Here is a 27,701-nt window from a genome sequence, read left to right as displayed (position 1 = left end):
CAGCGTTCTGTTGGTAATTGTATGAAGACAATTAATTTTGAAAGTAGAAGAAAAATCTATATTAAACAATCGAAAATAACTTACAAATCAAACTTTATAAAAGTTATTAATATTAAAAAGTGTAAGTAAATTATTAAAAATTACAAATCCCTTTTTTTAAATAGCAGGATTTTAGGTTGTGTTAGTGATCTAAAACAAAATGTAATAAAAAAATAATAATAATAAGTATATTAATAGAAACTTTCTACATCTAAGTTTTGAATCACATTATGTTATTCACAAAGTTTTTGAAATTAAGATTTCGTTAATTTTTGCATATTACTGTTATTATTATATTTTTTTGCCGCATAACTCTATATCCTTAAAGCTAACACATAATGCATAAAGTGAAAAACTACTGCAGCTTCTGTTCCACATATTGCACATAAAAAGCGCATGCATATGAGTGAATTACATTCTGTTAACGTTGCTACATTTTCACATGATATTATATTCGAGTGAGGGATGAATTGCATCAGCAGCTGGGTCGTCGTCATTACGGCGTGTATGGTGTTGCCCATATATAACACGCTTGCTTTACGGCCAAAAAGTGCAAAGAAACTTGAATTACCCCCTATATTTCGCCGTATAAATATTTAATAACCTGCATCTCGCGTCGTGTTTCGATGTATAAAACATTTTTATGAGAGAGCGCGCGCGAATTTTAATATTCGCCGTCGAGGCCTTTTGCATTCGAAAAAGAGAGATATAGGAGAGAGAGGACTTGAAAAAACGGGCCACATCGTAATAATTTTATTTGTCGGCGGAAAATTCGACGTGGCTCATTTACGAGCTGTGCGGGATAAAACGAGAAAAACGGTATGGAGCGAATTAGGTTCGCCTAAGTTGAGAGAGGGCGTCCGAACGGATTTTAACCAACTTTGCAGGGCTTCCGGCAGGTATTTGTTGTGTACTGGTGTCGCAATTGCAAAGTACAATTGCAGAAAAAAGAGCAGTGTTCATACGAGAAGGGAGCATAATATACGAAATAATGCATTTTGTATGGGTTTTTGTTTTGCGCGCCAAGTGACAAGCGACATTACAACGCCGTGCACGCGATCAGACAATTTCTAAGATTTCCCACGTCTGCATACATTTTCAATCAGAAACCACTCACACCGTCCCAATGGTTAACCAACACGAACCAAGATACGAAAACTGCACTTATCCTGCACAAATAAAATATCTCAAAAAAACTTAGAGAAAGAAAATCTGCTATTTTTTTCTTAAATAAATTGATAAAACTAGAAATTTGAAAGAAATTTTAGGATAAAACAATTTTTCTTAAACTTTTTTTTTAAATTTATATAATATATTATTTTAAACTTTATTTTTGATATCGTTTTAACAGAAATGTCATATTTAATTTATTTATAAATTTTATTTCTTTAAAAGCTTTATTTTTTATGAATTTGTTTTCATAATACAAGGCTAAGTCGTTTTTTTAATTCTTTTCTTATTAAAATGAACTTTTGTTTCAAAATAAATTTGAGGCAAGGATGATAGAAATCTTGTCACAATCGCTTCCACGAGCTCTTCTTCTTGTATTCGGATTCTACATAACATTGTGATTTATAATGGTTGATTATGTTTTGATGATGATGTTAATAGCTATTTTTATTATAGAGGAATCTAAAAATTTTTCATATTATAAAGTAAATTCAGGAGAAAATAAATATTTACTTCAATATTTAAAATGTTTTACTAAATTTTTGAATAAAATGCTTATATATTTTTCAAAGATAGGACAGCAACAGATTTTTGTCTGGGCATTTTTTAAGCTGTATGGAGAGGCTTGAAATTGGCAGGACCCATTTTGGCAGCAATATCCTCAAAAGGCTGCTCAGCTGGTGTGCAATAATATAAAAAGGGCCAACGTTGTCGTCGTGCTGCTCATGGGAGAGCAGCGCAGAGTCTCTCGTCGTCGTCGCTGCTGTTCATATTTTTTAATAAAGGGAGTTATGAAAATTTTTACTGCCGTTGTATACAAGAAAAGATGCAAGTAATGGCTGGTGTTACTTCGGGCGACAATAACTTTTTAGCTCTCTGCGCGCTGTATGTGTGTGTGCTGAGTGAGTTTCATTATACACGACGCTTATGTATACCCGGCGTATTAAAGAGAGAGCGGCTAAATATAATACAGCAGCAGCTTCGGGGACATTTGCCTACATCATGTTGAAGGAGTTTCATAAGTTCAAAATGAAGTCATTCGCATGTAAGGGCTTATTTGCCTAATAATACGCCCGCCGAGGAGAGCAGGCAGCTATGGGGAGAGAGAAAAGGAGAGCAAAACGACCAAGATAAGAAATGGAAAAAATCTGCCGCCTGCTCCAAAAGTTCTTGAAAACAGAACAGAACTATTCTATGAAATATTTATTATTTAAAAAATATTGGCTTACTATAAGGACAAAATTTATATGGAAGAATTAATTCAACAGTTCGTCAATGAATTATTTGAAAATAGTCTCAAAATAATGCTATCAACTGAATTCTACGAAATACAAAACAGAAATTTTTCTTTTCATTAAAATGAACCCCATTAGTAATGCTACGACATCTTTTAGTTTTTATTAAACCGTATACTTGTAATTGCTAAATAATTTAAGGGGCAGCTAAATTTATTTACAAATATGCATAAAGAATATTTTCTTTTTTAACTTCATTACCTGTATTTATAATAAACTTGATCAAATAGAAATCTACATAGAAAGAAAATTTCGAATCTCTTCGGTCTTATGTAAATGCTAAAATTTTATGTTATTCTTATTTTCCTTTATCTTTTTTTTTATTTTCAAATTGAAGAAGCAATTGAATATTATTTAAATCTCAGTCCGCGCAGTAAAGGTTTTAATTTTATTTCTAGAATGACGACAGAGAAGTTGTGGAGAAGTTGCTGCTGCGATGTCGAACACGGGTGGAATGGCGAGCTGGATTTTATTGCGCGCCCCTGCGCTTGATGACGGCCAGAGCGAGCAATTTCGCCGGCTCTCTTATATTCCCATTCCGTGCTCTCTTGTGCCTTCGCAATGCAAAATAAGAGAGCAGCGCTTACACCAGTGTTGGAATTTAATTTGAAATAAAAGGGCTGAGCCGCGTAAGGAGAACGACACCGTGTCGTGTCGGCGCTATTTTCCATTGTCTTTGACTATCTGCTGCTCTTCGTCGTCGTCAGTATACAGAGACGGGACGAGCCCTTGCAATAAGAACTTCGGCCTCTGCCCTATAGCAGCCCAACTAATGAAATCTGACATGCCAGCAAAGTCGCACTCACGACAAAAAGAGCCTCCAAACCATTAAAAAAATAAACGCATTGAATGAAGATTAGCATTACCGTATATAACAAGAGAGACTTTTTGTTTTCAAAGTTTTTTAATAGTTAATTGGATTAACATATTTATTTTATATGCAAATTTAAAATCTTTAGTTTGATGAGCTGTGTGATACAAATGCAGCAGACAAACTCTAACAGGAAAATTCCATGGAAATTATTATTAAATATAACTCAATATTATAATTTAATTTATCAATCGCGTACATTTTATCGAAGGACAATCTGTAAATATTGATGTTGTTGAATGCTGATCAGTGTTGGGATGATATTTAATTTATAATTGAGAATTATTGGTTTTACTTTTGAACATGTGAAAGATTATAATGAAATAGAATAAATATTTATGCTCAATAAATTATTCAAAACTACTCTACACTATATAATAAAAAACTCACGCACACTAGCAACTATTTGAAAAATAAAAATTTAGTTTATAATAATAAAAAAATACTATATCTCAAACAAATGTGTAAATATGTTTTGATTATCATCATTCCACAAACTATTCATTCAATTATCTTAAGCAACTAAGAATATTTTAATTTTGTTCATATAAAAATTTTGATAAAAATATATTATTAATATAATTATGCACATTGAACTTTCTCAAGGGGAGCAGATGTATAATAATATCGGTGCGCGCACCTCACCGAGTGTGACTGAAAAACAAACAAGAAGTTGCCTGACCACTTGGGCCTTGAGGACAAGGGGGCAGCACCGGCTGAAACATAATACACGAACGAGACGCGCAACCTTTGAGAAACCTTCGAGTCGGAAAGCACTGAGTTTGCTGCTTCGACGCGGTTTTCATTCCCATGCAGCACACGATCAGCGAATGCAAATCAAGGATGGAGACCTTAAGGCGGCCATGTGCAAATTCAGACAAAAAATGGACAGCGCCGGTTAAGGAGAGCATAATGAAAAACAAAAGAGCGCTTTAATCAGACCTGATTTGGTTTGAAATATGGAATTTTAATTCATAATAATTTTTTGGAAGAGACTGAATTTTGCCTCTTCTTAATATTGTATTATTATTTACGTATTTTTAAGTTATTTGTTAAAAAGAGGAAACAAGTCAGTGTCTAATAATCTGCTGAAAGCATCTGACTAACAAGCAGCACTTGCTGGGCTGGCAGACCGTAAAATTGCATAATTGTGCACGATTCAAAGCGAGAATATCTCACACTTTAGAAAGGATAATTAGCAAGTCGGTTGCTCGCAGATATAATTACACACTTCACAGCAGATACAAGAAAAAGTACTCGCGCAAAAATTGAAAAACACTTTACTCCACAACAGAAAATTAATTCAATTGAAGGCTGCCTTGATTTTATACCATTATTGCAAAATTACTGCCGTGTCAATCAGAGATAAACAACGCAACTAATTTCTTGTTCGCACAGACAAAATCATATCAAAACAAACGCGAGTTGCGAAAAGTGGCTCGGCGCGAAAATAGAGTTGTCGCGGGGAGGTGTCGTGCATGGCATGCCGGGCGCGGATCACGCAAGGGGTCATGTAATGGGCGGCCATATTGGTGTTGCACATAAGCATTCGTGTCAGGTGCAGACCACGCCTCAAGGAGGTCCTTTTTCGACCTGAAACACGTGCTTGAGGCGTGGCCATCGACCGGTTGAGAGCGGCCGGTCCTCGGACACGCACGGACGGACGAACGGACGTCACGCGAGGCCACTCTGGAGCGGCGCCGATGACGGATGGCCGAGACCTCCGTGCGTCCTGGCTACACCAAACAGAACAGGTGGTCCCCAGCAGACCAACCAGCATCACACCGGTGCTCTTTCCATTGCTAAAAAATAAAAAATCTAAAAATCAAAAGTTAATATCACCCTTATTTAATAAATACGTTTATGAATATTTAACGATAAAGATAAAAAAGTGCCTTAAATTATTATTCTTTTACTGATAATAGTTTGGTTAAAATTATGAAAAAATTTTGCATAAAAATTTTGGTACCAGAAGCAATGAGGGGCATAATAAGTATTCTAAATATAAAATAACACTTACATACATAGCAAAGTAAATTATAGTAATAAATATTGCAATTAATTAAATTATAATTATTTAAAAAGAATATTTAATATGCTATGCTTTTTTATCATTCTATTCATATATTTTTTTATTTCTATTATTTAAATTTGAAGTTTTAACTAAATAGCATTAATATTAAATTTGAATTATTTTAAAATTAAATAATATTTTGCATCAAAGATGAATTAAAATATTATTGAATACTTCATAGTCCCTTGACTGTTATACTGGAAGTGTAATATTAAATATTAACTTGTTGCCACAAATATTAATCGTAGGGCATTTTATTTTAATTATTATTATATATAGAAAGTATATGTATTTTATAATAATGATAACTTAAAACAAATGCACGGGAATAATAATTGAATATTTATTAAACGCAATGAATAGTTGTGGGATAAATTATGTATAAATCCTAGAGATATTGTTGAAATACAAAGAAAACAACAACTTCCTATTTTTTTTTTATTTTACTTTTACAAATTAAGCCCTATAGTAAAGGGCCTGTATAAAATCTTTTATTAAATTTGGTTGATTAAAAGTGTTAATTCAATTGGTGTGTCCAGCAGGCAATAATTTCGGGTCAAACATCGAGCTGTGTGGATTTATGTCGCGTCTATAGTGACAGCGCCAAGTGGCCGGTCGTGTTCAACTGATGGCAAAGTACGTGTTTCATTTGGTGTGCATGCGATTGTCAGTGGCCCCATAAATTCAACGCGAATTAAAACAATGCACGCGACGCTCGAACGCATTATTTACACCCATAAACATAATCTGCGAGCGCTGTCATTCGCGCTGCACCCGCCGCAAATATCGATTTCCAGGACATTTTTCACCCTTCTCGCTTAGAAATTCCGACGGTACGTTTGCGGACTGAGCATTTTTCCCAATCTCCGGTTTCCACAACCAAGGAATTCCTGCGTGAAAGTCGGTGTCGATTAATTATACAGTCCTAAGATTTCAATTAAGGTTAAAAATAAAAGTATCAAAATAATCCCTCGGCGCTTACCTCGATTTGTATGGCAAGCATGAAATATTATTTTAGAGGGATTTTCGAGTAAAAATTATGTTTCCAAAGCGGTGAAATGGGACACCCCGCCGGCTTAATTCGAAAAAAGACCAAACTCATAAATAAGATGTAACAGCACTTCTCGATGCGCGGATGAATTAATCCGGCTACCGAGCTAGAGCTGCATGGTTTGGCAGCGGGCGCGCGAGAGTGTTGTATTTTTAAAGCCTAATCCACAATGACACTTTAAAATGTTAATTTTTCCCTGTCGCGCGGCTGGATTTAGAGAGTTTTAAGTAACATCATTTGTCAGTTATCCGAGTCAGTCGCCAAGGTTTTGGCCGAGTGACAAGCGCGCCTCCGTTCGACTGACTGACACCTCGGTGCGCGCCGAGCTTTTTTCCTTCCTGCCGCGCGCGGCGTAGTGCGAGCAGAGAGACGTGTCAAACAATTTCTAACACGCCGTTTTATTTTCTGCTGCGTTTCTTCCGAGATGCTTCTTGTAAACATTCTCGACACAGCAAGAGTTTGAGAGAGAGAACGGCGCTCCCCAACAGCCCTAACAGCAGTGTTTAATTGGCCGCCTAATTTTTCTCGAGCTGTTTTATTTTCGGGTGCTGACAAGACAAACGGAGAATGTTGCCGAAATCTGACGCTTTTTGATCTATCAACCGTGACGTTGAAACTTTTTAGTTTACGCAAGGCATAGTATCACTTAAAATTGAATGAAAATAAAATATTTAAGAAGTTGAATAAAGTTTTTTTTTAAGAATGAAAGATTGAGAAATATAAGCCCCTTTACATAATATTTTACTGAAGTCCTTAAGTTGAAAAAAGATTGATAACTTTTAGTCTTTTAAACTCTCAAATTTGAATGACACCATAAGCTTTAGGATCTAATTATCAATTAATAATAAAAATTAGATGATTAAAAAAATGGAATTCAAAAAAAGAGGCTGCAACGTAAAAAATATGCCTGTGCAAATCCTCCTTCATTTTCCGTAAAAAATCCAATTTTCGTGAGGCTTAGCAACAGAAGTGAAGAACCCTCGAGCATTTTAATTGTATTTCGAGTGGTGATCAATCTTGTTCAGAATAAGATGGGATGCAAAATTAGAGGTCGGGATGATGCTCCCAAGGGCTGAGGAAAGTTGAGGGCGCCATCGTACACTGCACGCCCCCTGTGCTGTTCTTGGGAGAGTAAACGAGATTTTAGCAAATCTTAGGAACAAGGGGCTCTCCCTCGCCAAGTGGCACGGAAAAGTTGTTGGGAAATTTTCAAAAGCAGATTAAATTTCATTCCGCTAGCTGGTGTGAAAAGAAAAGGCAATTAATATTAATTATCAACGGAGTGTGCTTGAGAAGAAAGTTGCGTCGTCTCCGGGGAGGCGCGATGTCGCCTCCACTCAAAAGCTCTTCTTCTTCTTCTTCTCTTCAGCGGCACTCGTCAGAATTATTATGAAGAGAGAGAGCGAGAATATAAGAGGCGACGACTCGAGAGATGGCAACGAGACACAATGCTGCTTTGTCACCCAGCGTGATTTTATTGAATTATAAAACAGCAGCTTGCTGCGAGCGAGCGAGCGAGAATAATGGAAATGTTGTTCGCCAAATCCCAAACATTTTCTACTCTCTCCACTTTTCTCTCTCTTTCTCCCGTCCTGCGTAGTGTTCCATTATAACTTTGTGTTTATATTTATGCAGGCGAGAGCGGCGCGCATTTCTCGGGGACAAAGCAGAAGGAAAAGAAGGAAAATATTCACAGCTGCTTTTTTAATCTAAACTTGAGCCGTCTTTACAGCCCCCCAAGGACGACAGTGCAATGTTGAGCACACTTGCCATAGCACACCATATTATTACAGCAACTCATTACCAGCGACAAATCAACACACGACCGGCCAATTTCAACCCCCGTCGGAAAGAAAAATCCCCATCCCATCTCACTTACTTCAATGCGCACTTTAAAAATATTCGTACGGCAACTTTGCATAACTTTGGAAACGCCGCAGCGCTAAGGAAAGTTTGCGAAGCGTTGAACGCCGAAATCAACACCACCATGTGCATACAACCCACATTGCTTAGGCAACCTGCACAACGAAAATGAACAGCGGGGTTGCATAACAAAAAATCATCGCAGGAGGTTAATTTTAAAATCAATTTGTAGAATATTTTAATAAAAATTCAGACATCATTTTTTTTTTTAAATATTCATTGAACAAATATAGAACGAGAAAAATGAGACATTTGATCTGGTAGCTACTAAAATTCAGAGTGGATAATATTTGCTTTCATTCTGTTTTATTTATATCTTTTGGTGAAAAAATTTAAATATTTAAACTTCCTTGATTGTTATATTTAGAAAAAATCAGCTTAAATATTTTTCATGAACAAAAATTATTTAATATATTATCAAAAATCAATTTACTTTTTAATTATAGGTCAAACTGCAGTATGTTTTACAATATTATTAAAACATAATGATATTTTTATTATTTTTATATTTACCTGTTTTTGTTTAACTTAGTATTGTGGCACACACAGGCTCTTATTAACTGTGCCTAATAAATTTCTGTTGATGATTGTTGTTTATTAGTCCAAATGTTAGTTTAAATTTCATAAATTAATTCAATTTTGGAAAATTTGTTTGAAAATTAAAAAAAAAAAAATGGTGGAATAAGGCAACACTACAAGTTAGTTCATAGTTTGCATTGACGCAAATACAGAAAAAAATTATGAAAAGTATATTTTCTTACATTTCTTATATTAAATTTTAATTATTTGAAAGTTTTGCAACTAGCTGATGAGCATTCCTGTTGGTTGAGAGGCTCGGGAAGCACCTCTATATATGGCAGTCATTTTAACGGGTAGAGGGTGAAAAAGTTTTGCTTAAAGAGCGCGGTGCATTTTTCATCGGCGGCGGCGGCGTATTTCACCAGTCCGCAGCTTCATTAATATACCACACACCGGCAGCAGCGCTCGCTCTTCCCAACTTCTGTGCGGTAATCTGTAAGCCAAGCACCCCGAAGCGCTGCTGCTGCACCTCCCGGCTCTTTACATGGAAAAAAGCAGGCGTTTTCATCTTCCTTATGTTTTGTTACACTACTGCAGCAGCCCCGCTTTTTAATCTAACCGCGCTATGCTTATTTACATCTCCCATACACACTTGTTCCAACTTTTTACTCCCTAAAGCACAAAAGCGCGCGGACCGAAGAAAGTTTTGCAGCAAACCAAGAAGTTATATAACTTTGTTCTCCGCGATGATATGGCCGAAGGAAAAACATACAAAAACAAGAGCTATCACGTTTTCGTTTTTATTTCAGCATTTAGTTTTGGTACTTTTTATAGATTGTTGGGCAGATTTTGGAACAAGAAAGTGTCGCTGCCTCCTAATTAAGCCCTACAGCCTCGTCGGTCAAATGTATTTGTTTTATTGACGGCCGGGATATTCAAATTAAATTACCTGCTTTGAATTTCTAATTCGGCGCGCCGACATGTGTGCGCCACGCAAATAATAAAAAACAAGCAACCCCTAATTAATTTTTCAAGCTGCCAACACCTCGGAGAAGGAGAGAGGAAATTAACGATATTTGTCGGAGCGGCGTCTTTTTATTTCAGATATTATTTTCCGCGTCCCTCTGCAGCAGACGACGAAACGAATAAAACGAGATGGTCGTAAAGAGCGGCCGAACAAACACACAAGGCAATATCTGGCGACTCCATCTCTCTCTCGAAAACACTGCGTTTGATTCACCGCGCGACAACTTTTCCATACTCGGTCCGCCGCGGCCCTTTCGACGCTAATGAGGCATGGTTTATACCTGCGCCGGACCGGTGAAGTCACCTTTCGTCAGGTTCACATTAAGGTGCACGTCGACCGGCTCTGAAACTCAAAACCCGCCGCTCGTAATGTGCCATCGTGAATGTGGGAACATTGACCATGGCGATCGAGAGCTACTCGCTTCGCTGGCTTCCCGATTCGACGCCGGCAGGAAAACCCTTTTCGGCCGCATTGTTTCGAGGCGCCTTCCTGCTGCTCACGCGCTTCTCATTGTTTCAATGAACTGCATTGTTCAAAGGTCCAAGGTTCGCGGCTCGAGAGAGTGTTGACAAAACTCATTTGAATAAAAAATAGAATGTACAACAAGCCAAACAAAAGTCGTATATTTTGTGTCAAACGGATAAGAAATACTAAGGCATACATATATTTTTTTATTATATTATTGCACTTGATGTGGTTTCACTTAATCATACAACAAAACAGAAAATATCAATCAATAACTTTGTCATCATTATTTTTAATTTCAAAAATACAGTTTTATAAAAAAAAGAAGAGCAAGTAAAATTAAATAATAATAACCGGAAAAGAGCTTTTCAGAAGAAACTTTTTCAATTTTAAAAATGTGTGGAAATATAATTTTACAGATAAGCAAAAAAACAAGATTTTTTTCTGTTTTTCTTAAATTAAAAAAAATATCACAAATTAGGCCAGCAAAAAAAAAATAGGTGATTTTGATGGGCAAAATATGCATCTATCTATAGGTGATTTTTTAGCTGAAATATGTATGTAACAAATATTTGATTTCAGGTGTAAAAGCCAATGAGTAGGTAAAAAATAAATTTTCGTCAAATGTAAACAGTCAAATTTTTTAAGCTAATACTCCTGTAAAAAAGTAATTAAATTGGCATTTTTTTTTTTTTTTTTGAAAATATGTGATTTTAAGGTAAGTTTAAAATACTCGGAATAGAGTTGAAAGGTGAATTTTCTTCATTTAGGTTATTTGAAATATGTTTTTATTTACACAAATAGGTGAAAAAGCGGTGAAATAGGTGATTTTCCTTCAAGGTGATTTTTGGTAATTCTAAAACGTAAATTTAATATGAAAATTTTATTGTTATTATTATTTGTAAATGTAAATTTGATTAATTTTCCAGCGGTTAAAAAGAATTAAAAAGGTGATCAACAATAACTACTCTATACTTAAGTATCCAATTGTGGCGAATATAAATGCGAAAAATCATTATAAAACATATGGATCACAAGTCCAGTTATTAATATTATTGCATATTCTTCATAAATCAAGTAAAAAATGAAAGAGAAAATGATTACAAAATTTTAATTATATGATAATTCGATCATTAAAAAAATTGTATAATACGAGATAAAAATATTTTACATTGTTAAAGAATATTGATTCAAAAAAAGAAAATGAAGTTCAGATAGATTTTGCAACATTTTACAAAAAATCAATTCCACTTTAGTTTCATTAAAAAATTTCACTTGAATTTACAGATCGTTTGTGTCCTCTAGCAATTATCTCAAACAAAAACGATATGCAAAGCATCTGCTCTTTTTTGTTTGCCGCAGTCTCGCTACATCCAAGCGCTGCAGCATCCCTCTTGCTCTTTGGTTAGCGCATCTCTCTCTCTCTCTCTCTCTCTCTCTCTCTCTCTCTCTCTCACTGGGTGCGGCCGCAAAAAAGGTCCAAATTAATTCGGAAGGTGGTTTGAATATGTAATAATCTTCATCATCGCTCGTGTTATGCACGACGAGAACACACGCGGGTGTGTGTGTTGTGCAGATGTAAGAGCATTTCCATAAGCCAAACCAACCCTCCTCGCCTTTTTCTGTGTCGACTGTAATTTTTTGCTACACGCGCTCGAGTTGGCGTGTTAATCCCCGGACGGAGCAGTGTTTCCATTACACGTCGGCCCGACCGACCGTGTGCGTCCGTCTGAAGTAACTATACACACGTACGAACGGACGAACGAACGGACGGACGGACGGGCGTAATAATACTAAAGCAAGAGAGCAGTCCTCAGGGAGGCAGAGGCGCGCGTGTATGGCCCGTAATGTGAATTTGTATGCATGGACCCTCGGAACAGTTGTTGACCAGTGTCCAAAGCCGTGTTGAATTTATATTACAAACAGACGCCCATTATGCATTCATCCTCTCGTGTAAGAACCCCTTGCGGCTCCTTTCGACAAAGGGTGCACCCGCCGTTGCCAGGGACGCTTCGTAGCGACACAAAGGCGACCAAACCAAAGGCAAAAGCTCATTTTGTTTTCAAGCCAAACTCTCCGTCAACCGCCAAGAGTCCTTTGAAATTGTAATTTATAATTATTTCACTTTTAAAACCATACTATTCAATTCCAAAAATCATTGTCATATAGTGTTTTATAAGAGAAAATTCAATTCATTTATTTTGTTTCGATTAAAAAAATTGAAATCTAAAAAATTCATGATATTAAAGTTTCAATTTATTACAGTGCCAATTAAATTAAATAGAATCTTCAGAATAAAATTATAATTTTTTTTATTTTAATAACTAATTTAATTTCTATCTGCCGTAGTGACATCATACATTACAATTTATCTCTACATTATTAAATAATACAATTGATAGGACGTTTAACCATAATTAAACATTAAAAGGCATTATTTATAACTTAATTACAAATTTTTTTACTGTATAGTTACAAAAAAATACTGACAAAATAAATTTCATCAAATTTAAATATTAAAAATAATAAATTCAATAATCAGTTTAATTACTTTAAATCACAATATTCCAGTATTATAAAACAAAATTATTAATAATTTTGTAAATATTAAATTGTTTAAATAGGCATAATAAATCTATCTTGCAGTTCTTGTTGAATTTGTCTTTTTCTCTCTCTATTTATTTACACAGTTTTTATTACAAAAAATGTAAAAAAAACTGTAAACATCTCCTTTGAACACAGCGACCGCGGGTCGATTTATTGACGTGTCTGTCGTCTCTGCGCCGCTTGTACCTGCATAACTTTTGCCTCCTAAATTCCCATTCTCGCTCGTCATCAAAGACATTTGTCAGCGCAGGGAAATATCCGTGTATAGTCGCAGCTCTTCTAATTAAAAAAGCGCCCGGCGATAAAAATAATGGCTAATGCTGTCTGTTTATTGCTACACTGGTCACCGTGTGTTCGTCGTCGCGGCGGCCAACTCTCGACGTGGCCCCCGGAGGCGGCCGCGGTTGCTGTAGCAGGACTGCCAGTCAATGTCGCGGCGGGACTGCACGACTTGGGTCGGAGTATAGTGACGAGCCGAGGACGCGAGACCCCACCCTAGGTCGGCCGCTTGGCCTAAGTAGAAAACCGTGTAGTTGGGCAGAATGACTGATGGCTGGCTGACCGCTCTCGAAAGGCGGCCGCGGTCAAGAAATAGAGGGAAAGAGAGACCCCAAAGCTCTAGAGGTCGAACTAGGTCCAATTTTCCCACGCAGATATACGCGAGCTAAAATTTGCAAACGGAGTCTCAAAATTTTTTGAAAATTTAAACACGTTATTTGTATTGGCAAATAGAACAATATAGCTCTATATCTGTTCATAAAATCTAGTACAATGTTTACTTTACTTCAATTACAATTATTAAATTAATTTTTTGTATCAAATGTATATTCAACATTACAGTCTCGGCCAGTCTCCATATTAATTTAAAATTTAATTACATTCATATGAACACAAACGGACACCCTAATCCCGTTTGCAAGGATTTTCTTCTAATGACTATAGAGGCATTATTAACAAAAATTCCCTCAAAGTGACATGTGTGTGTATATTTTTTTGTCTTTTAATCTATTCATTAAAAGTAGAAACCAACATGTTTTCAATGTTGGAACCATTTAAATTAAATAATCTCTTTTCTATATATCAAATAATTTTTTTTTTTTTGTATTTTTAGTATTCGATATAAAAATGACATTTTTTTTTAAATTTATATTTAAAACGTGTATTGTATAATTTATTTAAAACTTTATAAAAGATAATATTTAATTATTATTAGTTCTTAAGATTCAACTTTTTAATTACCTTGAAGTGCGCACACCAGCAAGTACTACAAGTGTTTGAGACTCATTGTGGTTGCTAATTTTTCAAAAAGTAAATAGAAAAGCGAACATAAAGGACAGAGCTGGGAAGCAACCTCTATTTGAGTCCCTCTCGTGTTGCGGGGTGGAAATTGCGGGGTGACAGACAGCGGCGTGCAGCTGACCACCGTGACACCCTCCATACTCAGAGCTCTGGTTGTTGCAGGCGATCGCATCGATCCGTTTGGAGACTTGGATTTATTTAGTTTGTTATTTGCTTTTCGCATCTCGTCGTCGGACGCGTGCTGAGCAGGAAGCGGACGAAAGTGTCATTATTTATATCATTGTTTTCGTGCGGTGTACGGACGGGGGCGATAATCGAGCATTAAAATCCCTTTTTTGTGCAAGTCACGCAGGATGAACGTGAGGTGTGGACGTAACGAAGACTTTATGACATTTCATTGTATTTTATTTCCCTCCTATACTCTGCTCAGCTCTGCACTGTGAATATATCTGATTACGAGCCGGCATTGTTTCCGAAACGGTCCTTTTTAGTGAGTGCTATATCACTTTTCCTAACTCTTAATGTTCATGTTTACCAACGGATATAATGCTTGAAATCTAATCCTTCGTCCGCGCTCACTGCGTATACAGAAATTCGTATCTGCGCGCTTGCAACAACTGAGAAAGCAGACGTTTTGCGCGCCAAACGAGTTGTTACTTTAACTAAAAAAAGAAAATAAATGCGAAAAATAATTCTTACTTATTGTTAGCACTTATTAAAAAAATAAAACAAAAATCATTTAGTCTGTTTTCAAAATAAAATTATCCCTGCAATTTCTTAATTTTTTATATTTTCTTTCATCAGCTCTTCCCTTTGATGTTTTTGTTTTGAAACTGCTCAGCCCCTGAAGGTTTTCTGCTCCGCCGCACATGCCTTTCCATCCGGTTGCATACGCAGCAGGGGCTCCGTCTCGTCCGACCAAACTCGATCGCTCTTTGCGAGAAAGGATCCCATTAATTCGGATTTAGAAAAATTGGGCTGATTAAAAAGCGAGGCCGAGAGAGAATGGCGCAGCTCCTAATCCCGGGCTTGTAATGGCGCCTATTTATTTCTGTTGTAAACATCCAGGGCAGTTGTGTCAAGCACGCCGAGCCGTGCTGTGTCGCAAAGTGCCGAGGGATTACGACCCGCCGGCTACTTTGTCATCGTCTCGCGAGCGTCCACCGAAAAAAAAATTGGAACAAAAATTCAGACGAAACGAGAAAAGTGCAGCGAGAGAGATAAAGAGCTGTTGGGTTTTAATCAGGATAAGCTGTCAATCAAATTCTTTCTTTATTATTAGCATCAGTTGGGGGTGAATTCTGCTGGATCGTTTCGCCCTCTGCGCAGCACCCTCTTGTTTCTGAGAGAGTCGAGGTGCCCGCTGGCCCGGAAAATACTTCTGCTCGTTTTCATTACTTGCAGCACACGCCCAGATTTTTGTTTGTGTTGTGAGAGATGTGCAATGTCAATATTAAAATAAATGATATCAAATAATTATTTTCCTTTGAAATTCGTCATTTTTACTATCAGGACTTGCTACATAGAATATTTTTTTAAATTTTAAATATATAGAAACGCATTTATAATCAAATTTTAAGTTAAAAAAAATATTACTCTAGAAAAATATATAAATTTAATTTTTATGCGATGCGCGCAGAATGCCCACGCATAGGGTTGGAGAAAAGTAGCAGTGCTTTTAAGAGAGAAAGCGCAGGGTGATAAGAAAGTGCACTTAATTCGTCAGCATTAATCTCCCGACGGCTGACAGGTACCAGATCTCGCGCCAGCTCTGTGCACAGTGTGGAGGGCCTGTTTAATTGCGCGCTCGAGCACTGTTGAGATGCTCCAGCAGCGTTTCGTCTTCATTTGCCACTTGTGGTGTGATGCTGGTGATAAATTGAATCAAAACAATTAGACGCTTGTTTATTAATACCGTATTTTTTTTAACATTCAGAAAGAAAATTTCAAACTTAAAAAGTCCTTGAATGTTTGCAATTAAATGAAAAATATTGTTACTTTCACTCTCTCTTGAGTAATACTCCAAATCTGCCACCCCAAATAAATTTATACTAAAATTTTGACCGTGTTATTTTTATCTTCCCGTCAGTTATTTTTAAAACTTAAATGATGTGATCCATAATTACGCACAATAATTCTATGTGTAAATTTTTTATTCATTTATTGGACGCGTAGCAAGAGGACTATATATCATCAATTTACTCTGGTACATCTTTTTCTTCCGCACTAATTGACAATGTTTTCATTTATTTATATTTATACGTGTTATTATTTGTTACTTCTAATTACAGTTGATTATTTTCAATCAACTCTTAAAGTTGCACCACCTCAATAAAATGATGATCAACTGTCATTGTACAAGGAACTCTTAAAAAATTTAATTAACTATAATTTTTAAAACCGAAAATATTTTTTTACAATGGAACTCACATGCAGGAAAATCTGCTGCTTGCGGAATGCATTTCGGATTTGAGGGAGGGCGTGTTTATTTGTGTCGCAAATCGCAAAAAGGGCATCGTTGCCAACTCTGGGACAAGAGTGGTGGTGGTTGAGCAAAGTGTCAACAAGCGGCCGCGGCGTTCAACACGGGATGCACCGTTGGCGGCGGCCGCGATGTTCACCATGGCTAGTCCGTGGAGAAGAAAAGAGAGCAGCATCTCGCGCGTCGATAAAAAAAGAGTGCGCGCGTGCCCGGCCGCGGCGGCGAAAAACGCGACCAGAGCGCTTGATATCGCGCGCGGGGCGGGGCTTGGTGGCAATCTGGAGAGGGGTGCCGCCGCGGTGGTAGTGGTATTTTTTTATATCAACTTGATGTGCATCAAACGTACAGGAGGGATTTTATTATGCTCTCTCTCAGCGCCGGGAATTTCTCCTTAATTCGACCAAAGCGCTGCGCTCGTTTCGCGGTCGCACCGCGGACTAATTTGTTGAGCTCGCCACTTCGTCCTGAACCTCCTTCATGAAAAGAATAGTCAATTACTAATTATTTCACTGGAATCAGATGAAAGAAAAATTTTCTGATGAAGGCTGAATTATGTAGCAAATAATGGAAAATATTTTTATATATTTTACTGGGGTACATAAAAATCTTTAAATTATTTTTATTTATACACAAAATGAACAGGGGTTCTACAAAAACGCTGGACATCAAAAGAGACACGATCAAAGACAAAATTACTCACAATCAATCGTTGGTTTGAGACTTATTGGATCTATTCAACAGGCAACAGCGAAAATTTAATTTAATCCAAGGAAGCACAGAATTTGAGTTCAAATCACTTAAAAGAATATATTAGCAGAGTAAAAATCTTGACTCGGCATATTAAAGTTATTATGGTATCGCACTTCTCTTTCTTCCATTTTAATTTGAGGAAAACACAGCAATAAATCGTTTTGGAGAATAATAATTGGAAAATTATCAACTTCCATTTAGTAGCCTGTTTTTTTCCGAAGCTCTTATTGTTTTGTTGTTGTCGGCTAGCTTGAGTTTTGTAATTATAATTTTATCTTTAAAATTGGGCAAAATTTATACTAATCAATACTACTAATCAAGAATTGCAATTCAAGAATTTATAAAAAAAAAATATTTAATGACCTATGTATAAGGAATGTATCAATGATGTTTTGGAAACAGATGTTTTGCCGGAAGAGTTAATTAAAAAATCTGAGGAGCGTCGCTTTTGCTTAATATACGAGTTTTCCTCTCGCAATTGGACGCCTCCTGACGATTGTATTATTAAAACGTGGAGAGGCAGCGACGAAAGGGTTGTTTCTCGCTCCCCCGTCCGCACTCTGCGCCGCTGATAATATTTTAATTGTCAGCAGTTGCACGTCAATCATCCCTTCGTGCAGCACGATTTTAATAAACGGCCAACAACTGCTGCATTTATACTTCTCCCATTTATTTGCTCTCTCGTTCAACATTTAAACCGCTTTAAAGATTTCAATACGAACATAAGTAATAAGGTGCTGAGAATATAAAGGTCCGCCAAGGTTCGCCTTATATTTTTTTCCAAATAAGGCGGTTGTGTGTTAAAAGTGTTTGACTTGTGTCGGCGGGGCTTTTTAACATGGATGATGATGATGATCGTTTTCCATCTCGTCAAACAAGATGCATCACATGCGTGTACACCTGGGCCGAAAGTCAACACAGAGAGCGAGATGCACACATGCTTTTGTGCTCTGCGCACATCAGGTAAATCCGTCGGCAAACACTCCATATCCCAGCTCGGAAAAAGCAGCTCGTAAATCAAATTTCAGCCAGTTTGTGTTCGCTGTGGCTTAGATGAAGGGTTAAATAAACATTTGAACGTTTTTTGAGCTTTAAAATTACAAGTGATTCTGAAAAAAATAGTGCGTTATATAAAACTATCCGAAATGAGAAAAAAAAATATGGTATTTTCTTTATGAAACAGCTGTTTTATTTGGGGACACAAATATATACGTTTTGTCCCTGTATGAGACCATAAATATTTCAAAATGCTTTTTTGACACGAAGGCAAACACGAGAGGAAACCATCTGTTATCTCTGGCCGGTGGAAACGTGCGTGCTTATGAAATCCAATATTTTCTTTGTGTTTGCAAATCTTGCAGGGAATAACGCTTGTTCGTCGCGGCAGGTAACCGCCCTTTGTGATATATTTATCCTACAAATATTTGCCCGCGCTAAAGATTTCCTTTGGCGGCCACCGCGCTGGGCAAACAATCGCCCTGCTCTCGCTCGGCTTGGGCAGTTTCCAAAATTTTCTCACCGCACGCTCGTGTGTTAACGAGGCGAGGTGTATAGGTCGTTAAACCGGCAATTATCGCGTTTGACTTGTTTTTCAGCCGGACACTCACGGAAAATCAGAATGCAATTACATTCGTACGTAATGAAGTTGTTCTATACAATAATTTTGCTTTTAACCGAATAATGCGGAAGCGAAAAATTTCACTTTCGGTGTTTCTATATTAATGTGTGGAAGTGGAAATCAAGATATATCCGCGCATGCACGAAAATCAGCAGCCACTTTGAAAAGGTCGTAAAATATAATGGCCCATGTCATGATCACGAAAATCACTCAAAAGCAGCAGCAGACAAACCAGCTCGATTGCAATTAAAACTAGCCAGAAAAAATTATTCCACTTTTTATATTCCATGCTGCTGACAACCCTTTTTCAGAGAGAGGAAATCGTAAAACGCGAATGGTTTGTGTGCGGAATGAGAAGCGGTGTGCACTAAATTTTGTAATTAATTAATTCACTTCTGTATGTATTTCCAAACGCGATTCCATCTGCCGCTATACACCCGAGCTAGGTTGTAAAATGTTATATTGTGTTTCCATAATCAGCGGGGGTTGGCTCGTTAACGACCTGCGGTGACTGGGGCTAAAATAATACATATATGTATAAATTCAATAACATTATAAACCGATGCACAGAGTCACAAGTTATGTGAGGAAAAAATCTGTCTGACCAAATACTTTCAATGTGATATATTCTCTTTGCGCCAAATTGGATCATTATTCATATGGATTTATGGACACAATATGAACATAAGAAACGTTTATATCCATTTAATTTTTATAATTTTTAAAAAACCAAATTTTATTATTAAAAATTTTAATATCGTTAATCTATAGGATTTGCAATGCTTTAATAATAATTTTAATAATAATAATAAAAATAATAAAAATAAAAACGTTTGAAATAATAATTTAAAAAATATTTTTTCTTTGAGTTATTTTTTTATAGCTCATTTACAAAATAAAATTACATCTACAAGTAAATTTCAAAGTTATTATTTTTTATTGTTAACCTGTAAAATTTTCTTAAATTATTTTTGACAGACAAAAACACTAATAAATACAATCTGCACAGTGCATCTCTATTTAATATTGAAATATGAATTATAATAAATTATGTTTACTCTCAATTCTTTAGCTTTTACTGATATTATTATAATAATATCTCAATAATCTCGCGTTGAACAGATACGGCGAGCAAGATGCCCCCGCGAATGGTGCATGCTCAGCCTGCAAGGAAGGACGCGCAATAAAATTTACAACCCACTGCCTTGGCCTGCGTTTACATAATCCCCATTCTTTATTCCTCTCATCCTTGCCCTGCTTTCAATATATTATATTCCTTTTTTGGGTGGCCTTTTCTCCACACGGCAAAATAAAGCAGCCCACGAGCACGCGATATTATTGCTCAGACCGGTGCGATGAAAACACTCAAGCGCATTAATAAAATAATAAGAAGCCCACTCTCCGCGATATTTATTATGAGCTTCTTCTTTATCATTTCGCGTGCACCAGATGGTTATTTTATAATCTGCTGCTGCGCTCTTGGTGAAAACAAACGCCAAGCAGCAGCGCACCTTTTCCTGACAAAGATGTTCATCATCGCAATAACAAGACAAGAGGACGAGATAATGCTGATTAATATAATAAAACTTGTACTATTTTTCTGTAGTTATGGTAAAAACTATAAGTAATAAGAGGATTATTTTAATTAATTTTGAAAAAAAAAATTAAATAATGAAAAAATAAAAGTAAAAAATAATAATAATGTGCGTACTTTTTAGCTTCAACTGGAACAGAAGTCTCGCGTTTCAGGTAGGTGATAAAACATTTTTGGACAAAGGCATCGGAAACGGACGAAAATTAAAGCGCCTGATCTTTCGCGTCGATAAGCCGGGGCTTTTTTATAAATTTAAAAGCGCCGCAGTTTTATTGGCGTCGCGCAGGAACTACTAATGCGGCTAATCTGAAATTAAAATCCTCTCCGCTGCCTGCCGATGAACAAAAACAAAGGCCTCCTCGTGGCCTGTGTGCATAGAAGGAAATATTTTATGTCAGGGAATACAGAGAAGGTATAGATATAGAAACTGCATACAAAGGAAGCAAATTTGTGGTGAATCGCAGTTTCAATCTGAATTATTTTAAATAACTTTTTTCCATTTGCATTGAAGATTTTTAAACTTACATATGAAGACGCATGACGTCTTCATGTGCAAATCCAAATATATCAAAGAATTATTAAAAAATAATAATAATAATTTTAAAAATGATGTTTCACTCAAAAATCAATCAAAGATTTTTAGCAATTTAATGGCATGATTTGCCATTAATGAAGTGTTCAAAAATTTGGGAAAATTTATATGCACTTCTTAAATTTAGGAAGATAATTAATTGAAAAAATAATTTTTGTTAATTTTTCTGCACTTTTTTATACACAAACCAATCAAGTAAAGAGGGGAGGGGGAAAATAGGCAAATTTTACAAAAGCGGCACTTTGTCTCTTTCACAGGCAGCTTCAGCACAAAGAATTATAAGGTGCATGTTGTTTTATGTGCGGTCGGTGTAAAACGAGGAAGAGAGCGCGCGAGGGAAGTGATTAGCATCAAAAGTGTAGGCGTGGACGCGACCATATTATTTTTGTTCCGCTAATGTCATCGGCAGAGCGCCAGAGCTAATGGGGCAGAAACCACCCTGCTCAAGCCATTATTCCGTTCGCGGCGTGCAGGGCCAACAGCTGAGACGCTCCATTGTTGGGCCCGTCGGCGACACGCGCCGTAATATATGCTGATGAGCGCAATCGCGCTTTTATTTATTTCACTCGATCCCCGATGTTCTTTTTGCTCTGCACCGCGCACTTGACTTTTGCAGTTTTTCTCTCTTTGTCTGCTGTGATCTGTGTTTTATTGTTCACCGTCGTGGCGGCCGCCAGAGAAAGCACGCAACCCTTTTGTTTCATTCGCGTGCGGCCGCATAACAAGCCAGAGTAGTTCGATTTCATCTTTCATTTTTTCGCCCCCGAGTGCATTATCGTACCAATTGTTTTGTGAGAGAGATATATGCACTTTGTGTAACTGACGGGGATTTGTAATCTTTTTTTAAGTGTTATACTTTTATTATGTTCATTTGCAGATCATGGTCTATGATCTGTAGAGTTTGATGTTTCATTTATATATTTATTCTCCATTAACACATCATATTATATTTGTCTAATCAGTCCGAAGTCCAATGTCGTTTCAGCATTAATTTTTTGTTTATAGGCAACAAAAACATAATAATTCTGCTGTTACTTATTGGCTAATTGTACTCTTAATTTATATAATCCTTTTTAATGAAAATTATATTGCTGGAAAAGCTTAGTTTAAAAATATGCATATACTCCAAACAATAATTTTAACATTTAGATATATTGTTTATTTTAATATAGTGAGAACTAAAGTTATTCTAATTAAATTTAAATTTAGTTTTAAATTTAAAGCTCGCAGTTCATGTGTGATGAGTTAGTTTGTTGTTTTTTATTTGTATATTTTAAATATTTATTGGCTGTAAAAACAAATCATTCAGACTTGACTATTACAAGTTAATAAAAAATTTAATGAAAATATGATGAACATAAATAATTATAATTATATTTATCAATATTATATTTATTAATTTAAAAAAAATTCGCGATCATTAAAAAAAAAATATTACATTTATGGTGAATAATCTTTATAATATAATGTAAAATGCTACATTCAATTAGTAAAATACATAACTTTTATATATGTTTGTGTTTAAATGAAGAAATTAAAAATTTTAAACAATTTTGCAAGTTGTGGATGATCAATCTGATTTTAATTAAGCCGTTGGACGTTGATTTGGATTTGTTTGCCAAAGGATTACGAGTGTCCCGCTATCATTTCCCTCTCACACTCCATTCTTGATTTGATATTTATGCATGCATGAGTATAATATGTATGTGTGGTGTTTGTTTATTCATAAATAAATATAGGAGGCGTGCTGCGGACGGATTTACTTTCGTCGCTGGTCACGTGTCCTGCGACAACCCTTGACTTGATATTGGTGATGCTGTGTGTGTGCTCTTCCCACGAAAAGCGCATGCAGAGCTCTTGCAATATTATCACAACTGATAGCGGCGTGCTGGGATTAAGGGAGTCGCGTGGCTCCACCAAACACTCGCCATTATTAATATTATTTTATCGCGACTGCAGCCGACGATCGCAGCCTGTTTGCCTTTCGGACTTCTGAAGGAAGAGCTTAATTGATTTTGACAGTCATTGCCCGATTTTTTTATTAGCACAGAGTGGTTTTCACAAGTACATTACCCTTTAAAAAGTATAAAGAAAGGTTTATATTATAAAAAATCTTAAATATTTGGAAAAGGCTTTAGAATAAACATATAAAAATGTCAAAAGAAATCTGATATCAGTTTTATATGAAATTATAGATAACTGATATAAAAAAAAAAAAAATGATCACATCTTATCTTTTTATTTGCACTTCCAAGCTCACTATTTTTATCTTCCGCTGCGAATAAAATGTAGGCGTATGGAAGCATTTACGTGAATTATTTAGAACCTTTTTTGGAATTGAGCTAGAGTGACGCGACAGCAGTGATGTTTGAATACGTAAAGAAGACATGACTTATATTTCTGTGCTGCTGGAAATGAATTCTGGGACATCTGTCTGAATACACAAACAAGTGCTTTCCCCTGTCGCGCGCTTTTCCTAAATTATTGAAATGTGACATCTGCGCGCTCGAAAAACGACGCATTTACGCAGTTTTCAAGAAGATAAAATAAAATCAAAAATGCATTTTGATGAAGATGAAATTGTTTTCAAGCTTGTGTATAGCTGCGATTCAAGTGGAAATTTATATATTGAGAGAGCAAAAAGGGTAGAAGTCTGGCAACCGTTTATTTGCGGAACGATTTGCGGAGAGCCGAGAATTGCATTCTGCGTGTTTTCCGCTAGGCCGCAAACTGAAGGCAAACTTCATTGGTCGGTAATGATTTTATTATGAAACGCCCAAAATTTCTAATAAAAATAATAATAAAATACTTTTTCAAAATCATTTAAATTGCTGCTCAATTGCATAGAATTGTCAAATTTTAACTGTGGCTACTGAAAAAGTCATATTTGTCAACACAGAAATACTTCAGCTATGTCCCTCTACGGTGTTTTGTCTAAAATAAGATCAAATATCAATGCCAGGAGGGGATGAAATCACATGACAAGAAATCCCATCCGTAGCTTTTTTCCTTCTTCTGGCTTTATGTTATACAATTGGGCCTGTATTTTTTCCTATTCTCCAAGAGAGACACAATTTATCCCTTGTATATATTTTTTTCTATTTCTGGCTCAGATCGATCTGATAAGTGGCCTCTGCCATTATTGTTGGCAATTCAAATGCGACGCTGATGTTGTAGGAAAGCCACCCTCTTGGGTGTATAGACCCTCGGATATAATACACATTATAGATGTCACCTTTTTGTTATTCGGGGCAGCGAGCGAAATATTCCGATGATTATCACGCCAAGATTGCCATCTGACAGAGAGTCTCGTCTCAAAGTCAACCAGCTGCGGACAAAACTCGGACACATTTTACATGTGTAGTATATTTTTCAGCATTGGTTATTATTATTTCAGAAATTGAGGAATCACAAACAGAAATTCGATCATTAATTTTCAGTAGCCCATAACAATAAGTGGATTATATACTTTGAGAGCTGCAAATTGGTTTAAATGAGATTATGAAAGGGAGTGAGAGAAAAGCTCTCTGTACCTCGGATCGGTTGGCAGATGCGACGATAAATGCGTGATATGGACGAGAAAACGGGGTGCCAGAGATTGTTTGCATTTATTATAATGAGCTCATGAGAGGCGTCATCAAAATAGAAAGTAATATATCAAGCATGCGGCCTGACTGTTTGAATAGTTTAATAATATGAATGATAATTATTTGAATTTTCTTCAAAATCAGATGTATATATAGAGTTCAATTATAAAAGTTGATTCTTTCAAACACCTTTTATTATTATTATTTTTTTTTTTCACTTGTTAGAATCACATTTTATGAAAATAATTGGAAATACCACAAATATTTGGTGCTGATGGCATGTAATTTATGGCATGACTTGTGCGGTATTAAATAAATAATTGCCTCATTAGCCATACTTTTATGAGTTTTAATTTAGCCAACAGTTAATGCATTTCTATAGATTAAATATTTGCGGCTGTTTTTGCGTGTTGGACGTCGTCGTAAACACGCTCATTAGTGCTCGTTCTCAGCGTTTGTTAACATAATTATCGTATTCGCCGATCTGTTTGTTTCATCAAAAAAGTTTGAGAGCGGAAGCGGCTCTTTCTCGTCCGCGCACCCGTGTGCGATTTCCCCTTTGAGTGCGATTTTGCAGCGCACGTAATTTATTTCTCTTTAATTGCCCGCACCACAGCCGAAAACGTGAACAAAACAAAAAAGGAATTCGCTTCCAAATTTAAACTATGTTTGCGTGCTTTTTTCAATTACAAAACTTCTGGTGCAGGATACGTGTGGACAACAACAAAGCAAAATTACCTCAGTTAAAAGCGGTGTAAAAAACGAATATTATTATATTGAAGGAAGAATAAGAATTATTTTTAACATAATAGAAAGCCCCGCTCTCGAGGAGGATCGTTTTTTTCACCCTTTTGGATGTAAAAGCCTCACGAGGAGAAAATCTCACCTGTGACAAATGGTTAAAGGCTACGATCCGATAAAATTTTTGTTCGTGCAGTCGCATGAAGCGTCCACGATAAGAAAGACTTTCTTCAGAATATTGCACGCTGCTATTATTGGTCGTTGATTTCAAATATAGACGCGAAAGTCTTGTGATGGTTAAAAGAAAAGCCATCCGAGAAATAAAATAACGCACCGCTATTTTTATATCAAAATCAACAAAGAAATTTAGAAATTAGAAAATATTAATTTTCAGATTATTTATTTTTTAATGTCTATTATTTTACTTATATAGAAATATAGCTTGCTAAAAGGTTCTCGGTGACCAACTATTACCCCAAAAATTCAGCTCGGGTGCCAAATATTTCAATCAAATTTTTTCTAACAAAGGAATTTTGAGCTTTTTAATTTCTCATTGAAAGAAAAATCCAGAGTCCTGGAAACGAAATTTCGGAATGGGATTTTCCAGGTTGGATTTTTATTTCAACTTTTTTTGCACATTCAAAATTGAATTTTCGCAAATGTCTACCTTTGTAATAAATCTTTCCAGATCAGTCCAGATGAATGTAGCATAACATAAACAAGATAAAAACCCTAAAATTTATGTAATTTTCATTAAGTCGCACCTCCAGCCATCCACACAAAAATCAGTGCGGAACAATAATAGTACCCTTGTGCCATAATCTTCGGGGCATGCGCGCTTCTTGCGATTGTCGCGTAGAAAAAAACACCCCATGCGGAACAAGGTTCTGGCGAAACCTTATATCCGAAAATTGACTTGTTGGACACAACGGCAAGAAATAATTTTAAAATAAATACATACAAAATCTCACCTGTCCCGGCCGCCATGCAGCTCCGAGGCCTTGGTCCGGTGAATCAAGTTTTGGCGAATTTATCGTCGATTTCCGCAACTTCCACCGAATTTTCATGGCACAAAATCGTCCCACAACACTTTAGACACACGTTACAATCACTTTCAGGACATTTTCAAAAGTTAATTGTTAGAAAATAGCGTTAAAATGGCATTGTACAAGAACAAACACGCGTTTTTCACAATTTGACGTGATTCATTACTGAATTGGTAAAAAATGAACGCTATTGGTTGACAAATCACGTGACTTATACTAATCATCTGTTACTTTCTGGAAGGAAAAATCATGCGGTGGCTCCAGATGCGGCGGGAAGGGTGTTTTTGTCAACAAAAACATCTGTTTTTGCCATTTTTAATGGATTTCAATAGAAATCTTATTAAATACTAAGCTGAAAGTCTTGAAAGTGGTTTTCATAGTGAATTTAACTGTGCTCGAGTCGTCAAGAACCTCCAAAGTCCGTTTAGAGCAGGTTGATATACGAAAATTTAGAAGAAAAGTGAAACTCGTCACAAGGTAAGCCTCTAAATTTCGAGCTCGGCCGTTCATGGGTGTGATTTTCCTGCCCCAAAAGGGAAAGGGCAAGAAAAACTCACTCCCCTACATAATGTTGGGTCTGTTGATTGTATTGAATCACGTTCGCCTTATTGATTTTAAAGTGTTAATTGACTTGTTGAAATAATTAAAAAATGGATGGATTAAAAATGGAGAAAATAATCTTTAGTTGATAAAGGGCTAAGTTTTGAAGTTTATTAATTCAATACATTCATTATTATTTTTAATTTAATTTAAACTCACAAAAATTTATAAACGCATAATATGGCTCAAAATAAAATAATTATATAAAAGGGAATTTTTTTATGATTCAGATTCTCAGCAATCTCCGTTACTGCTTTCGATTTGTGTTTACGCAGAGAGAGCTTAATACAACATAGAGAACGAGAGATGCTGCGTGGGAAACACAAATAGAATATGTAATAAATAATATCA

At 36.1% G+C, this 27,701-nt stretch overlaps 1 protein-coding gene across 1 annotated transcript; it reads right to left on the bottom strand.

Annotated features, from left to right (window-relative positions):
• Positions 1–4,287: 4,287 nt before the first annotated feature.
• LOC132200604 (uncharacterized) lies at positions 4,288–26,872 on the bottom strand. The gene is made up of 2 exons (XM_059626202.1): positions 26,666–26,872; positions 4,288–5,177 (listed from the first exon to the last, which is right to left on the bottom strand). Exons 1-2 carry the CDS (start codon positions 26,689–26,691, stop codon positions 4,754–4,756), a joined length of 450 nt encoding a protein of 149 aa, XP_059482185.1. The 5' UTR covers positions 26,692–26,872; the 3' UTR covers positions 4,288–4,753.
• Between the last annotated feature and the right edge of the window lie 829 nt (positions 26,873–27,701).

The sequence above is a fragment of the Neocloeon triangulifer genome, unplaced genomic scaffold (assembly GCF_031216515.1).
Source record: "Neocloeon triangulifer isolate White Clay Creek 2 clone unplaced genomic scaffold, ASM3121651v1 ptg000014l, whole genome shotgun sequence".
Lineage (NCBI taxonomy): Eukaryota > Metazoa > Arthropoda > Insecta > Ephemeroptera > Baetidae > Neocloeon > Neocloeon triangulifer.
Note: the sequence above shows the minus strand (reverse complement) of the source record. Positions and strands in the feature narration are given on the sequence as shown.